At 41.9% G+C, this 18,919-nt stretch overlaps 2 protein-coding genes across 3 annotated transcripts in view; one reads left to right on the top strand and one right to left on the bottom strand.

Moving 5' to 3' along the window:
- LOC123756344 (uncharacterized) overlaps positions 1-18,919 on the bottom strand; it is a 402,241-nt gene that overhangs the window by 225,979 nt on the left and 157,343 nt on the right. The window lies entirely within an intron of this gene.
- LOC138368382 (basic salivary proline-rich protein 2-like) lies at positions 8,242-9,051 on the top strand. Its single transcript, XM_069330910.1, has one exon. It carries the CDS (start codon positions 8,242-8,244, stop codon positions 9,049-9,051), a length of 810 nt encoding a protein of 269 aa, XP_069187011.1.

Genomic DNA, 18,919 nt, shown 5'->3' with positions numbered 1-18,919 from the left:
AGCGTAAGCAGTGGTATACTCTTCAGTGATACTCTTCACTTTTAAATTGCCACAGGCAAGGTTCAGATCGATAGAGTTCAATGAATTCAACAATCACTTGGATTTGTTTACGTGCCATCTCAAACTGCACTGGTCTTTTGACAGTTCCTTTCCCTTACGAATACCCAGGGCATAAGTTCGATTCCACCTGCCGGTTCCTACAGATTTTAGAAGTACCACGATGTTTAAGTTAGCGTTGTCCTCCCCACCGCACCCGTCATACTGCAAGGTGTCCAGCAAGATGCTGTTGTAATCCTCTTAGAGCTACACCGAGTGAGCCCGGGTGTAACACTGGTTCGGTTCCTCTCTCTACTTCACTTCCTTCTTTGCCCTCTACCCGTATTCTTACTTTTTATTCTCTACCAAGGGACTCCAAAACTTTTACCAAAGCCAACTCCACGCCACGTGGTCCTAAGACGATTGACCGACTTAGGATTCTACACCCAGTATGACGTGACCTAGGCTCTGAGCAAAAACTCTAGAGTCGCCTCTACGCTGCCACCACCAGACCAGTAACACAAGAGCAATGATCGAGGTCTGGATCGATCACGCTAATTAATCAACCTAGGGGCTCGATCCCCACTATAAACGATGACCTTGAGTGTGGAATAAATTACACGGTAATGATAATTCCGATTCGATGTTAGAATCGGCGCCAATACAACTCTGCCTCGTGTGGACCACGTGACCAGGACAAGTATACACATCAAACACATGGAAATAATGAAATGCAAAATATTAACAAATTTAATTTATTAAAAGAAAACTAAAACAAAATCTAAATATGTTCACTCCGCCTTAAAAGTTAGATCTGATTCGTGACGTCACTGATGGTGACTTAAACTCAATAATTAGAATACTCTTGATATTGTATCCAGTACTATTATACAATACAATTTTAATGCAAAATGAATAAAGGCTAATTTTCTCTAAATTACTGAATACTATAGGATGATTCATTATACGCAGCTATGAACAAAGCGTTGGTTATTTCCACCGCGAATTCCCCTGGGGGTCAGGTCGCCATGCGGGCTCAGCTTCCCATTCTCTTTTGTCGATAAACCACTCTGGATAATTCTTACAACAGCCTAGTTTGTTACAACCCCCCGCACAAGCACTTAGTAAACCTTGTTAATTTGCTAAAATTCACGAGGTTTAGTATAGTTTGTTACACGGGGTTAGAGATGAGTACTTGTCAACATTGAGCTACTTAAGGTTTACTTAAGTAAATTTGACTTAAGGTTAAATAAACGTTATGAGGTTGACTTCACCCTCGTTCTGGCAGCTCCTGGGGACGGCGCTGCAACGAAGCATATTGGCGTTTGCCTTTCCATTGGAATATTTCAGCATCGTGGAAAGGGGGTACCTGCTGCATGGGTAACAGCTTCTCCTCCATATCGACCTACCCAGGCTTGGCGCCCTGAAGAGGACACGCCAGCCTCGACAATCAGAGCGTAACTCCAATGTCTCTCCCGAGACTGCAGGATGCATACTACTCAGCACTGAATCTGGGAATTTTCTTGAAAATTTGCAAATTCCAAACCATCACTGTCCAGGTCACGCCAGCAAAGTTTGGGTGGAATACAACCCATTTTCTATACTCTAGAGGAAAAGTAATTAGTAAATAGTACCCAAGAGCAAAACAAAATATGAATTTGATACAATGTTACGAATGTTTTTTTTTTATGAATATTGTGTATGTTTTTTTGGGGTATAGTATGTATGTTTTTTAAGTGCATTATGTATGTTACGAATATTATGCCTGTATTTAATGCTCGATAACTTGGTTATAAAATGACCCTGTTTCGTACATGTCTAAAAGCCTTGTCGTGTTACGTTTGTTTATTAAGTGATAATCAGTAATTTGGTCGCCAGGGATAAAAAAATTTACAAACACTTTCTAAATTCAACATGCATTAAAAATTAATTTATTTTCAATTGTGAAATAATTGAGAAAGTTACGTATGTTTCACATCATAGTCTTAGCGATGAGAAACCCATAGTTCTTGAGATGCGATACCGGGTCCAAATTATTTTCAGTGTGTTTCAAAATTTCCCTCAGACGCCAGAGTGATCTCAAGCGGCCCAGAAGATATCGTTCAAGACGTTTCATTTGTCACATAAAGCACACCATTTTGTTTTTATTTTAGTTTTTCAAATGAATAATGATATTCAAACGAATTCTGCATTTCGCTCTTTCAATTATATAATATATACATACTAAACAACATATATATATATATATATATATATATATATATATATATATATAATATATATATATATATATATATATATATATTCAAACAAGCCTGAATGGTCCCCAGGACTATATGCGACTATTATTTATATATATATATATATATATATATATATATATATAGTATATATATATATATATATATATATATATATTTATATATATATATATATATATATATATATATATATATATATTTATATATACTATATTTACATTTATATATATATATTTATATATATATATTTACATATATTTATATATATATATTTACATATATTTATATATATATATTTATATATATATATTTACATATATTTATATATATATATATTTATATATATATATTTATATATATTTATATATATATATATATATATATATATTATATATATATAAATATATATATATATATATATATATATATATATATATATATATATATAAATATATATATATATATATATATATATATATATATATATATATTTAATATAAAATTGTGTGTGAAAGCATTATTGGACTTGGCTAAATCATATACGTGGCTATTCAAATGTAGGCATTAAACAGTGTTGGCTGTTGGCTATAGGATCGTAATGGTTCGCAAGCACACAGAAGCAAACCTCTGACATCATGCTGACGTCACTTTGACATGTCTGACTGTCATTTAGATCATATCAGCTGACATGCACAACTGTATGTCCTCGCCATATTGGTACGAAACCTCCTTTTGCTTTTCATTCAATGTCGTTTTGTCCCAGATATGATAAAGCACTGTAGTACTTATTGCGGGTTAATAAAAGGGCGTGAACCCTCTATTTGACCACTGAAAAAGACCTCTGGACATCGTTTAATCTTCTTTCATTTTGCCCTTTTGTCTGCCCATCTATTATTTAATATTTTTCAATCGCTTTACCTGTCTAGAATTCTTCTGCCTCTCTTTCTCTTTGCCTCTCACTTTTTTGTTAATTAGTTTTCCACTTTCATCTTCTATTCCTGCCCTCCCTCCCTTCTCTCCCCCTCTCCCCCCCCCCTCTTTCTCTCTCTCTCCCTCTCTCTCTCTCTCCCCCTCCCTGCCCTCCCCTCCCTCCCTCTCAACATTTTGACATCAAATCCACACCGGAGATAGCATGATATACTATATTTTATATAGCTCACAACCACGTTTTCTATACGTGGGTCTTTGGGATATATTATGTTAGGTTCGGACAATCTTCGTTACATAATATGTGACGGGACAATTGGAGAGAACGGGCTGTTGAGAACACCCTGTTGCCTGCGGCTCTCCACTCCTCCTGTGACGGACAATAACATTACCCGCCTTCCTCTGTTGAACGGTTCTAACACTAAACAGGACAAAGCTACGTCATTAATGCCGGGAGGAACTCATCATGTTCAAAGACGGGGAGAGGGAGAGGGAGGGGGAGGGAGAGGGAGGGGGGAGAGAGAGGGAGAGGGAGGAGGGAGGGAGGGAGGGAGGGAGAGAGAGAGAGAGAGAGAGAGAGAGATTGACAAGTAAACAGGCATTTCTCTTTGTACAGAATTTTTCGTTTGAAGATAGTAGAATTATTAAATAAAAGAAACTTTCTTACTGCACTTCTAACATTCTGAAGGTAGTTTTAAGTTTCAATACGAAACTTGAGAATCAGCATCCATTACTTTCTATGTTATTATGTCGTTATCTAAAAATAAAAATGTATTATATATTACTTACTTACACTCATATTACTAAAACAAATACACACACGCACACGTACACAGCACTTTGAGAAAAGGTTCTGTCCAAACTTGGAGGGCCAGACGCTTGGGGCTGAACTCGTTTAAATCTGCAGGGGTAAAGGTCTGGGATCAGAAACATGCTGTTCGGGGTGTGGTCGAAATTAAATGATCTAAGAAATGTTAGCATCTTCAAGGAATAGAATGAGAATAATCTGAGTGTTATTCTCCCTTCCAACCTGTTCTCGGGCTAGGTTCGTTAATCAACCCGTCCCTCAGGTCGGCTCGTTAAAGCAGTTGCCGTCCCCCAAGACTTGTTCATCAAAGTTAACGTATTATGTATTAAAAATAGGTTTGCACTCCTATATTAATATTATTATATATTAAAGTTCTGTCTGTATTTAGGAGTAGATTAGATTAGGCGTTTAGGTTCTGTTGACGATTCTTTGTATTTGTACAAAAAGTTGCAATTCGAACAGAAGTTGTTAGCGAAGCGCTGTTTGAGAAGTGTTTGAACGTCATCAGTTATAGGCTGAGTGTAAGCGGTTCTTCACTCATAAATACGGGGTTGGGCGGATGGATTAACGAGCATTTGGCATTTGTTGATGAGGCAGCTGCATTAATGGAGCAACTGACACCAAAGACGTATTCGTCAGTCTTAACACACTGCATATTAACAATTTGTATTTTTTTCTTCAAATATACAATAATATATACTAGAATGTGTTGAATAGATGAGCCTAGCTTAGGTTAAGTAGTTCTGTTAGCAATTACACACAGAAATCATAATTGCGTGATGCATCAAATGAACAAATCCACAAGGGCCGTGACGAGGATTCGAACCTACGTCCGAGAGCATCCCAGACGCTGCCTTAATCGACTGAGCTACGACATGGTCAAAAGGAGTTGAAACCGAAGTTCTACTGAACTTACTGGATCCTGCAGCCTCTCCGAGGCACAAACCAGGGTTTTACACAACTCCCCCCTGCACTCGAGCTATGTCAATAGGCCGTTCTCCCTCTTCGCCCTTACTTTTGACCATGTTGTAGCTCAGTAAAATCAAGGCAGCGTCTGGGATGATCTCGGACGCAGGTTCGAATCCTCGACACGGCCCTTGTGGATTTGTTTCTCTTAGCAATTATTTGCAGTATGTGAATGAAGCATTCAGGAAGGTGTGTTTCGAGAAGAGGATGTGAACGAAGCACTGCTCGAGAACAGTTAAATACGTGAGCTGTGAGTTGTGTGTCAAGCGTTTTTCAATCATAAACAGGAAGAAGGGAGAAAGGGATGGTTTTGGCGGGCTGTATGTAATCTCTTTTGGCCTTTGTTAATGAGGATAGTCCGCAGTGCATAAACCGTCGACTCGAAGATTCAGAACCGTTCAGCTCCGGTCTCATTCTTGCTATTTCTTCTTTATGTTGGCACTGATTATGTTGTATTGTTTCCGAAACGTCTGTTTAAAATAAATTTAAAAAATATGTATATATTTTACCTTATAATTGTCTTCACCGTTAGATTGAAATGTCCAATAGGGAAATCATCTCTGCAGCATCTGTACTATAAACGAGAGAGTCTGCCTTATTGTCCCCCCGAAAGTTGGAGGCCAGACACCTGGGACGAGCCTTAGCTAAATGTGCAGGGGGAGTGGTCTGGGGTACTGGGCTGACATAAGCTGGTTGTGGTAGACCTAAATGTCTTGAAGACTAAACCACACACCAGAAGATGAGGAGACGACGACGTTTGGGTCCGTCTTAGACCAATAATTATCAAGTCAATTCTTAAATACCTTAAGAAATATTAGAAATTATAAACACGCTTAAGCCATTTTCATGTAGTCAAGTGTGAAATATGGCCTGTGATTAGCGTGGAGTTTAGCACTGGAGGTACTCCCTATCATTACTCCTGCCGTTTACCCGCGCATTTCCATGATTTACTATATATATGTCAATGAAAGTGTCTGTTCGAGATTGGAGGGCAGTGATAAGGGGGAGATTGAGAGGGAAGAGGGGAAAAGTGGTTTACGACACGCGCTTACTCAAGCCCCACACTAAACTAACAATCTTGTTCTCATACACTCGCTGGGGTCCATTGCATGATAAGATAAAAATATATTACAAATATTAAAATTGTTGAAAGCAATAGTGACCAAGATAAAATGAATGAAAGAGCGAGAGAGAGAGAGAGAAAGAAATAACGAGTCAGAGAAGAACATGAATGACCTCAATACAGATTCTCTCTCTCTCTCTCTCTCTCTCTCTCTCTCTCTCTCTCTCTCCCTCCCTCTCCCTCTCCCTCTCTCATCTCTCTCTCTCTCTCTCTCTCTCTCTCTCTCTCTCCCTCCCTCCCTCCCTCCCTCCCTCCTCCCTCTCCTCCTCTCCCCTCTCTCTCTCTCTCTCTCTCTCTCTCTCTCGTCTCCTCTCTCTCTCTCTCTCTCTCCCTCTCTCTCTCTCCTCTCCCTCTCTCTCTCTCTCTCCCTCCCTCCCTCTCTCTCCCCCCCCCCCTCTCTCTCTCTCTCTCTCTCTCTCTCTCTCTCTCTCTCTCTCTCTCTCTCCATAAAGCTCTCCCGGAATATAGAGAGCGGGAGAGCGTTAACGACACAAGAAGGCTTTGTTGTGTGGGTGTTAATGGAGTTTAAAGATATATCCCTAATTGAACAGGGATATTGCACAAGTTGGAGCGAATAAAAGATCACAATGGTGTTCTGACTGCGCTAAACACTGCCTGACGCCTTACTGCTACACATAAATATATTCAAACAGAATATTAGAGGCCGATAGAGCTTCGGCCTCACATGAGTGGGGTTCACGGTTCGAATCTCCTACAGCCCAGGTGAATGGAATATTCTAACAGTTCTGTACCTGTCACAATATTCTGCATGCTATTCAGCTCGGTATTTTTACTGCTCGATTCATTTGGCCAATCTCACTGTACTATATAAATATGTATTTGCATTACACTATACACAGTCATTATTTTGTGCTATACGGTTGGCACTTTGTTACCCTGACAACACAGTAGTTGTGACCGTGAAGTTGTACCTTTCGCGAGGCCTTCCTTGACGAATGATAAATTCTTAAGATATTTTGGTTACATTCTACGTAAATACATTTGTGCTAAGATTTCTAACGATTCCCTGTGTTAGAATTGTCATTACTGATGATTTTTGTGAATACCATTCAGTAGAAATATTTCCATAGATTGTAATTAATTGTAGGCGCTACAAAAATAAAGAGACTCGTCATCTTGAGTTTCGAAAGAGGCAAGCGTGCCGCGCTTACGAGTCTCGAGATTAAGGAAGCGCTCACAACAGTCTCGTAGACCTCCAGACCGTATTGGACCCGAGGGATATGCGGGAGTCACGGGTGGTGAGCTTCCCTATCTAGACGCGCCCTGCATAATTGATGCCTCAGGAGGAACCAAACCAGAAGTGGCAGTAACAGACGAAGAAGAGAGGTAGAACAGAAGGAGCAGTTGTAGCAGGAACAGGGAGGAGAAGTGGGATGGTGAGAGGAGAGTAGCAGGAACAGGGAGGAGAAGTGGGATGGTAAGAGGAGAGTAGCAGGAACAGGGAGGAGAAGTGGAATGGTAAGAGGAGAGTAGCAGGAACAGGGAGGAGAAGTGGGATGGTAAGAGGAGAGTAGCAGGAACAGGGAGGAGAAGTGGAATGGTAAGAGGAGAGTAGCAGGAACAGGGAGGAGAAGTGGGATGGTAAGAGGAGAGTAGCAGGAACAGAGAGAAGTAGCAGGAATGGAATGGGAAGAGATAAGACTAGCAGCATCAGGAGAAGAGTTACAGGAGATAAAAGGAGTGTGAGAAGGAGGCGGTGGAGGGCGGGTGGTCAGGAAAGGAGAGTAGAAGACAAGTGACAAGAGCAAAGAGGAAAATCTGGAGGAACAGAAAAGTAGCAAGAACTGAAAAAGGAGGAGCAAGAGAAGGAGAGGAGCGCAGGAGTGGAGACGAGTGACAGGAGAAAAAGGGAAGTAACAAGAGAAAAGACCAAAATAAGTCTGTCCCAGGTTAACAAACTCTTCGTCTGTGTTCATCTGTGAGGTATCTATTATTGTATCTTTATCTGTATTCCTTTCAGTCACCTCTGTTTCTCTCGCTCTTCCTCTCTTTATTGCCTCTATAAACTCATCTTTTCCAAATTTGAAGACATAAACAAACGGGGAACTACGAAGATATGATATGATTTCCATTGAATTTAACTTGGCACATATTTCAGTATGAACTCCACAAGTATGAGCGGTGCAAGCCTCAACAGGACACCACGAGCCTCAACAGGACTCCATAAGCGTCAACAATACCCCACGAGCCTTAACAGGACCCCACGAGCCTCAACGGGGCCCCACGAGCCTCAACAGGACCCCACGAGCCTCAACAGAACCCAACGAGCCTCAACAGGACCCCACGAGCCTCAACGGGACCCCACGAGCCTCAACAGGACCCCACGAACCTCAACAGGACCCCACGAACCTCAACAGGACCCCACGAGCCTCAACGGGACCCCACGAGCCTCAACAGGACCCCACGAGCCAGCCTCAATAGGACCCCACGAACCTCAACAGGACCCCACGAGCCTCAACGGGACCCCACGAGCCTCAACAGGACCCCACGATCCTCAACAGGACCCCACGAGCCTCAACAGGACCCCACGAACCTCAACAGGACCCCACGAGCCTCAACGGGACCCCACGAGCCTCAACAGGACCCCACGAGCCTCAACAGAACCCCACGAGCCTCAACAGGACCCCACGAACCTCAACGGGACCCCACGAGCCTCAACGGGACCCCACGAGCCTCAACAGGACCCCACGAGCCTCAACAGGACCCCACGAGCCTCAATAGGACCCCACGAACCTCAACAGGACCCCACGAGCCTCAACGGGACCCCACGAGCCTCAACAGGACCCCACGAGCCTCAACAGGACCCCACTAACCCCGCTGGTCTTCCTCACACCAAAATAAGTGTTGTAAAGCAATCGATTATTTCGTCATCGTCCAAACTGAAGATAAATTATAGAGAAAACCCGTAGTTTAAACAACAATGCAAGAAACACCTGAGAGGAGAGGAGCAGGAGAAACAAGAACAAATAACTTTGAGAAAGAAAGCAGAGAAGCAGTTTGAAAATGACATAGCAGCTCAACCCAAAGACAGATGAAGCCACGAATATCGATAACAAAACGCATGAGGAGTATAAAAGAGGATTTCTGTCCGCATTATAACAGAGGAAGGAACAATGTCTAAGCTGAGAGATGGGCTGAAGACTTGACCACTGACAGAGAAACTATAACTATAGTTATGAAGGAATCCCAAAAATATGACTATATAAGATATAAGGCCAAGTATAAGAACAATGGCCTTGTAGGCAAGGAACTGACGCTACGTGCTTCGGGAAGGTGTGGAGGTCGCTGGAACTGACGCTACGTGCTTCGGGAAGGTGTGGAGGTCGCTAGAACTGACGCTACGTGCTTCGGGAAGGTGTGGAGGTCGCTAGAACTGACGCTACGTGCTTCGGGAAGGTGTGGAGGTCGCTGGAACTGACGCTACGTGCTTCGGGAAGGTGTGGAGGTCGCTGGAACTGACGCTACGTGCTTCGGGAAGGTGTGGAGGTCGCTGGAACTGACGCTACGTGCTTCGGGAAGGTGTGGAGGTCGCTGGAACTGACGCTACGTGCTTCGGGAAGGTGTGGAGGTCGCTGGAACTGACGCTACGTGCTTCGGAAGGTGTGGAGGTCGCTGGAACTGACGCTACGTGCTTCGGGAAGGTGTGGAGGTCGCTGGAACTGACGCTACGTGCTTCGGGAAGGTGTGGAGGTCGCTGGAACTGACGCTACGTGCTTCGGGAAGGTGTGGAGGTCGCTGGAACTGACGCTACGTGCTTCGGGAAGGTGTGGAGGTCGCTGGAACTGGCTGACCTACAGAACCGCTGGAAGAGAGCCAACGCCATGTCACCACACAAGAAAGGCGCACTGGTAAAACATTCGTCCGGCGCTTCGCGAGCGATTTGGCCTGGATTCGTATCCAGGCCGGCCCGGGGAAGATTAACTAGGCGCTAGTCCTTAACTGAACGCTTCTGTTCCCCCAGCAGTGATTGGGTACCTAATCGCTAAATGATTTGGCGGGTCGTATTCCAAGGAAAATTAGGATTAAAGACCCGCCCGAAATGCTATGCGTATTAGAGGCTTTACAAGAATGTAAGAACATTTGTAAAAGAGGATACTGGGAGGAAAGAAAATTAAAATTGTAAGATGCGTTACGTTCCTTCAAGACTGTACAGCGCCAGAAGACCGCTCTCTCCAGAGCAACTCGTCTTGCTCACATGGAAAATTAATAACTTCTCATTTATGCGGAATTAATGATCCCTGGGCTACAAGGAGAGTTACACAATACAGACACGATGATGACCTAGAAAATTTCCGGAGATAAAAAGAGGAATAATACATCCTCTTTGACCTCGCCCCGCTAACCTGTCTATGGGAGATTTGACATGGCCGCTGCCATGAAGGAGGCGTGGTCGAGGACCGGGCCGCGGGGACACTAAAAAGCCCCGAAATCATCTCAAGATAACCTCAAGAAGATATGAATTAAAGTGTACTCCCTTCATGGTGTTTCTTTACCCAGGACAAGTCATACACATGTCGCCCGGCTACGTGAGAGAGAACGAGACAGAGTGTGTAACAATGTAAAAGTATTTAAACAGGCTTCAGAGTTATGTGAAAAAAGTGTATTTGCATTCAATCCAGAAAACTCTAAAAATAATGTAGGTAGGAGACCCAGGTTCAGTATGAAAAGGGCAGTTTTCTAGGACCTTGATCTTTATCCTTTTTTAAAGGAAAAAGATCAGTGGTTCACATAACCTCATTTAGCATAAAAACGTCTGCAACTTCAACAGGCGAATGACTGGTAAGCCTTCAGAAACCAAGACAAGAGAGCTTTTAGAATATATCGTATGTGAGACCCATCCTTGAATATGCAGCCCTAGCACTCAGTCCTCACCTGAAGGACAGTAAGCCCAGCGAAGGAATACCGCTGCTTGTCCCGGAATACTGAACTACAGTGATGGTTTCATAAAATCTTATCACATTAAAGGAAAAGAGAAAAAGGACATGATAAGGACATACAAAAATTCTTGGAGAAATCAACACTAGACAAAAATGCTATATTCCAAAGGAAAAATTTCGGAGACGTAAATATATCAAAAGAACGTCCGGAGTTTTTTAGGTGAAAGATTGTGAACAAATACATTTGGCTAGAACAGGATGTTGTTGTAGCCAATCAATTCCATTCGCAGTTGCGAAAGAAAATATAAGTTACACGCAGGAAATGTGACATGGTATTGGCCAACTGATTGATGAAGTTGTGGAGCCAAAGAGCTCTATCATACACACACACACACACACACACACACACACACACACACACACACACACACACACACACACACACACCTAACACCTACACATATATATACTCCCCTTGATGTTATCAGGTGTCTGTGCTACACAACTTGACATTTTTCCACATTACTCTTTTTCTTTCGTAAAGGTTTTTCGCTAACCTCTGAAATTTCGCGATTTTGTTTTCCAGTTAACTTCCTTGTACCGTAAATTGGCACGTTCATCTGTGGACTTGTTGCATCGAAGTTGACCTCCTCGCTCGGATCATACCATAAAATATTTCAATTAAAATGATATTTTCAATTCTGAATTAGTTAATTTCAGATTTCCAAAACCAGCTGTAGGGAACAGTCTCAATTTCTTCAAAATGAAAACCCAGTTTAGATATTCCTGGCCTACTGCCAGCCCCGGGTATGGGAAATAAATTATCTGGATTTGGGGATAATTTATATAGTTTGGGTTTATATAGAAAACGTGATCAATGTTTTTAACAAATTCCGTTTATTAATAACATTGAGCTGTTTCATTGTCTTGTGATAACCGTTCGTTCTTCACCTTGATGTTCTTCACCTTGATGTTCTTCACCTTGATGTTCTTCACCTTGATGTTCTTCACCTTGATGTTCTTCACCTTGATGTTCTTCACCTTGATGTTCTTCACCTTGATGTTCTTCACCTTGATGTTCTTCACCTTGATGTTCGTTGGCTTGGCGTTCATAACCTTGACGTTCACAACCATAAGGTACTCAACCATGACGTTCACGACATCAACGTTCCTACCAGGGAAGTTCTCCTCTACCACAAAAACATTGTGTAACTGCCAAGGTAACCAACCACTTGGAATGAACGGTAGAACGACGGTCTTGGTTCATGCAGGTCGGCGTTCAATCCCCGACCGTCCAAGTGGTTGGGCACCATTCCTTTCACCCGTCCTATCCCAAATCCTTATCCTGACCCCTTCCTAGTGCTATAGAGTCGTAATATTAGGCTTGGCGCTTTCCCCTGGTTTATGACGTCACTCATTCTCAGTATAGATGTTTCTATAATGCTAACTCTCTAAGTTGCCAGACACTATCGTCTACAGTTATAGCCCATATAGTGTATAGTGAGTATATGAACAAAACACGCACTATCTTGCTAAATATATTGTGAAGCAGTTATGTTGCAAGCATGCATGGCGACCTGTGTTGCAGTCATGGCAACGTGAGATATTTTAGTCACGGAGACGTAATAATGCCATTAATACGTCACGGAGACGTAATAATGCCATTAATACGTCACGGAGACGTAATAATGCCATTAATACGTCACGGAGACGTAATAATGCCATTAATACGTCACGGAGACGTAATAATGCCATTAATACGTCACGGAGACGTAATAATGCCATTAATACGTCACGGAGACGTAATAATGCCATTAATACGTCACGGAGTCGTAATAATACCATTAACACGTCACGGAGACGTAATAATGCCATTAATACGTCACGGAGACGTAATAATGCCATTAATACGTCACGGAGACGTAATAATGCCATTAATACGTCACGGAGACGTAATAATGCCATTAATACGTCACGGAGACGTAATAATGCCATTAATACGTCACGGAGACGTATTAATGTGGTGTCAGCGTCAACGTTAGTGTTCCTACCATATATTTGAGTATGAAATGGCCAAGTCTGAACATACCAGGGATAATAGTTACAGAATTACCTTCGTAGTTCTTGTAAATATAATCTACTATATTTGTGTTAATATATGAAATGATGAAAGTATATTAAATGTTGTAATGGCTTTCTTGCCACATATATTGAAGACATAACCGACACTAAGACGCTTTTTCAGGAAGACGGTATATCATTACACGTTATTGTTCAAACGCGTATGGCTTAGTTGAAGTGTAATGTAGAAGCAGACTGGCTGGGTAGGTGAGGAAAACAAATAGGCAGTTTCTTTCACCCTGATGCCCTTGTTACCTAGCAGTAAATAGGTATATGGGAGTTAGACAGCTGCAACGGGCTGCTTCCTGGGAGAGAGAGAGAGTGTGTGTGTGTGTGTGTGTGTGTGTGTGTGTGTGTGTGTGTGTGTGTGTGTGTGGTGTGTGTGTGTGTGTGTGTGTGTGTGTGAAAAAATAAATTGATCGTTGATTGACACTCGAGAGGCGGGCCGAAAGAGCAGAGCTCAACCCCCGCAAGCACAACTAGGTGAATACAACTATGGGGGCACTAGGTGAATACATATCCATTCACATGAAGGGTCTACAATCTGAAGCACTGCTCACAAGAGGAGGAGGAGAGTAAGAAGAGCTCGAGGCTGTTTATTTACATGCTCAGTACTGTTGCCCAGCTGACTGGCCAACCCGTTCTCGCAAATTCGTAAAGTCAATATTGACTTATTAAATAAGTGCATAGGTGACATACTAAACATAATAGATACCCTTAAAAAGCTTCATAGAAAACACCGACCTTACCTAACCTTGTTAGTATCTTAAGATAAGCATCTTATAGCTTCGTAATTATAATTGTTACTTAACCTATTATAGGTATAGGTTAAGTAATAATTGTAATTACGAAGCAATAAGATGCTTATCTTAACATACTAACAAGGTTAGGTAAGGTCGGTGTTTTCTATGAAGCTTTTTAAGGGTATCTATTATGTTTAGTATATCACCTATGCACGTAGTTAATAAGTCAATATTGGCTATACGAATTTGCGAGAACGGGTTGGACTGGCCGCCGGCCCCGGCCCGGGACCCTCTACTAACACCGTCATAACTCCACCACTACTCCACTGTGGCCTCCACACCGCTACACTGCTCATCCTCCAATACTCCAGTCCGCGTTAATAAAACCTGTTGCTTGCCTTTAACGTCTCCATGACTTGCCGTTGGGTTAAAAGCCAACACACCAGAAAACACTGATATTAAATACAGAGTATTTCAGCATCCAAATTGAGAGCCTTTCTACTGAAGGAGATCTGAGTTTAGAGACCCAAATATTCAGTGTTCCATTTTCTTGCATTTTCCGGATCTGTGGGTCTTTATCACTTTGACCAGCACGCCAACACACACACACACACACACACACACACAGAATGGATTACATCACGCAGAAGTGCAAGGACGCAGCAAACAAGTTTGTCCCAGTCCAAAAGGAAAACAGAGAAATGAAGATGAGAAACCCATGGTTTAATCAAAGATGTAGGCTAGCTAAGCAGCAAAGTAAAAGGGCATGGAGAAACTATAGGAATAACAGAACACTGGAGACCAGAGAAAGATACCAGAATGCCAGGAATGAATATGTCAGGATGAGAAGAGAGGCAGAAAGACAATTCGAAAATGACATCGCAAGCAAGGCAAAGACTCAGCCTAAATTGTTGCATAGCCACATTAGGAGAAAAACAACAGTAAAGGAACAGGTTATGAGATTAAGGATAGGGGCGGAAGGATTCACTACAAATGACAAGGAAGTGTGTGAGGAATTGAATAAGAAATTCCAGGAGGTCTTCACCTTAGAGCAAGGAGAAATTCCAGAGGTAAGTGAGGGAATAGCTAACCAGGAACCACTGGAAGAGTTTGAGATTACCAGTGGGGAAGTAAGGAAGTGTTTACTAGAGTTGGACGTGACGAAGGCTATAGGCCCAGATGGAATCTCCCCTTGGGTTCTAAAGGAAGGAGCAAGAGAACTGTGCCTACCACTCTCCATAGTGTATAACAAATCACTGGCAACAGGGGAACTGCCAGATATTTGGAAAGCAGCTAACGTAGTCCCGATATACAAGAAAGGGGATAGACAGGAGGCACTGAACTACAGGCCAGTGTCCCTAACCTGCATACAATGCAAGCTGATGGAGAAGATTGTGCGAAAAAAAACTAGTGGAGCATCTGGAGCGAAGGAACTTTGTAACACATCAACATGGGTTCAGGGATGGCAGGTCCTGCCTCACAGGGTTACTTGAATTCTACGACCAGGCAACAAAAATAAGGCAAGAAAGAGAAGGGTGGGCAGACTGCATATTTTTGGATTGTCAGAAAGCCTTTGATACAGTGCCACACAAGAGGCTAGTGCGAAAGTTGGAAATGCAGGCTGGAGTGAGAGGGAAGGTACTCCGGTGGATAGAGGAGTACCTAAGCAACAGGAGACAACGAGTCTGTGTGAGGGGTGAGGTCTCAGATTGGCGAGACGTCACAAGTGGAGTCCCGCAGGGGTCAGTCCTTGGACCTATACTGTTTCTGGTATATGTAAATGATCTCCCAGAGGGTATAGATTCGTTCCTCTCAATGTTTGCCGACAATGCAAAAATTATGAGGAGGATTGAAACAGAGGATGATAGTAGGAGGCTACAAGATGATCTGGATAGACTGAGTGAATGGTCCAACAAATGGCTGTTGAAGTTCAACCCGAGTAAATGCAAAGTAATGAAACTAGGCAGTGGAAACAGGAGGCCAGGCACAGGATACAGAATAGGAGATGAAGTACTTAATGAAACAGACAGAGAGAAAGATCTAGGAGTTGATATCACACCAAACCTGTCTCCTGAAGCCCACATAAAGAGAATAACGTCTGCGGCATATGCGAGGCTGGCTAACATCAGAACGGCGTTCAGGAACCTGTGTAAGGAATCATTCAGAATCTTGTACACCACATATGTAAGACCAATCCTGGAGTATGCGGCCCCAGCATGGAGCCCGTACCTTGTCAAGCACAAGACGAAGCTGGAAAAAGTCTAAAGGTATGCTACTAGACTAGTCCCAGAACTAAGAGGCATGAGTTATGAGGAAAGGCTGCGGGAAATGCACCTTACGACACTGGAAGACAGAAGAGTAAGGGGGGACATGATCACAACCTACAAAATCCTCAGGGGAATCGACCGGGTAAACAAGGATGAACTATTCAACACTGGTGGGACGCGAACAAGGGGACACAGGTGGAAGCTGAGTACCCAAATGAGCCACAGAGACGTTAGAAAGAACTTTTTCAGTGTCAGAGTAGTTAGTAAATGGAATGCATTAGGAAGTGATGTGGTGGAGGCTGACTCCATACACAGCTTCAAATGTAGATATGATAGAGCCCAATAGGCTCAGGAATCTGTACACCAGTTGATTGACGGTTGAGAGGCGGGACCAAAGAGCCAGAGCTCAACCCCCGCAAGCACAATTAGGTGAGTACACACACACACACACACACACGCACGCACGCACGCACGCACACACACACACACACACACACACACACACACACACACACACACACACACACACATATATATATATATATATATATATATATATATATATATATATATATATATATAATATATATATATATATATATATACACAAATAAATAAATAAAATGTGTACACACACCTATTTATGCTTGCAAGATCGAACATTGACTCTTGGATCCCGCCTGTTGTGTGTGTGTGTGTGTGTGTGTGTGTTGTGTGTGTGTATACATACACATACATGCGCATGTCCCAATTACAGGCATCAGACCATAGCCCAGAGCATCACAAAAACAATTAATCGACATTTCATTGTTCACTGAAATTGAAATTTGGCAGCAATATGTCGGACGGACATCTGGTTGATATATCCCAAAATACTTCCATGCCAGAATATAAAACGTCTTTTTTCCCCACCCCCCAACCCCCCCATTTATTTGAATTTCATCAAACCTTTTTATTTCTATTCAATTAACTTGCTAATGGAGTGATGCAGGTGAAAAAGCTTGGACAGGTCTAATGCTTGTGAGCCAGACAAACGCTGAATAAATTCTACAACTTCAATTTTCTCCCTGAAAGTGTCATGGGGGGAGGGGGGAGGGGGGGGTGACACGGGATTAAAGTGCATAGTGGATGATGTAAACTGTGTTAGTACCCCATGAGTGTGTGTCTCTCTCTGCCATGTTCTATTTGTTTGATATATATATATATATATATATATATATATATATATATATATATATATATATATATATATATATATATATATATATATATATATATATGTGTGTGTGTGTGTGTGTGTTGTACCTAGTAGCCAGAACGCACTTCTGGGCCTATTATGCAAGGCCCAATTTGCCTAATAAGCCAAGTTTTCCTGAATTAATATATTCTCTATTTTTTTTCTTATGAAATGATAAAGCTACCCATTTCATTATGTATGAGGTCAATTTTTTTTAATTGGAGTTAAAATTAACGTAGATATATGACCGAACCTAACCAACCTAACCTATCTTTATAGGTTAAGTTAGGTTAGGTAGCCGAAAAAGTTAGGTTAGGTTAGGTTAGGTAGGTTAGGTAATCGAAAAACAATTAATTCATGAAAACGGCTTATTAGGCAAATCGGCCCTTGCATAGTAGGCCGAGAAGTGCGTTCTGGCTACTAGGTACGACATTATATATATATATATATATATATATATATATATATATATATATATATATATATATATATATATATAATGTCGTACCTAATAGCCAGAACGCACTTCTCAGCCTACTATGCATGACCCGATTTGCCTAATAAGCCAAGTTTTCCTGAATTAATATATTTTCTCTAATTTTTTTATTATGAAATGATAAAGCTACCCATTTCATTATGTTTGAGGTCAATTTCTTTTTATTGGAGATAAAATTAACGTAGATATATGACCAAACCTAACCAACCCTACCTAACCTAACCTATCTCTATAGGTTAGGTTAGGTTAGGTAGCCAAAAAAGTTAGGTTAGGTTAGGTTAGGTAGGTTAGGTAGTCGAAAAACAATTAATTCATGAAAACTTGGCTTATTAGGCAAATCGGGCCTTACATAGTAGGCTGAGAAGTGCGTTCTGGCTACTAGGTACGACATATATATATATATATATATATATATATATATATATATATATATATATATATATATATATATATATATATATATATATATACCCGCCAAACACACACCAAAACTACGACGTTGGTACAACGTTCGAACAAGTTTTAACACCTCCTAACCTGTTATAACAACTAATATAGCAAGTTGTAACAACGTTCTAATACGTCATAAACACGTTAAGCCAAGATGTAACAACTTTATTATAAGTTATAACAAGCAGAAAATAGAGACACTTTCGGTTTGTGTTTCCAGGGTATATGCATGCACAAGCCATAGAGCACTAAAAAAAAACTCTAAATAACCCGACCAGGATTCGAACCCATGACGTTCAGGAATATTGATCGTCTCACCCTCATGATCGTGTGTGTGTGTGCGTGTGCGTGCGTGTGCGTGCTGGCGTGTGAGCGTGTACACCCCCCCCCCCCCCTCCGGGGACCTGTTGCCTCAGCCCACATAGTTATTTACTGAGTGGCACTCAGACGCTCTCCTCTTTGTTCTCTGGCGGAGGAGTGACCATCACGCCTCTTGACCCACACGTCTCTATATGTATCCTCGTGGATACATATATACTTACTCGGAACCCTGCGCCTATTAGTGGCTTTAGGCATAGTATGTACT

Source organism: Procambarus clarkii, chromosome 25 (assembly GCF_040958095.1).
Source record: "Procambarus clarkii isolate CNS0578487 chromosome 25, FALCON_Pclarkii_2.0, whole genome shotgun sequence".
Lineage (NCBI taxonomy): Eukaryota > Metazoa > Arthropoda > Malacostraca > Decapoda > Cambaridae > Procambarus > Procambarus clarkii.
This window is presented reverse-complemented; position numbering and strand designations above follow the sequence as displayed.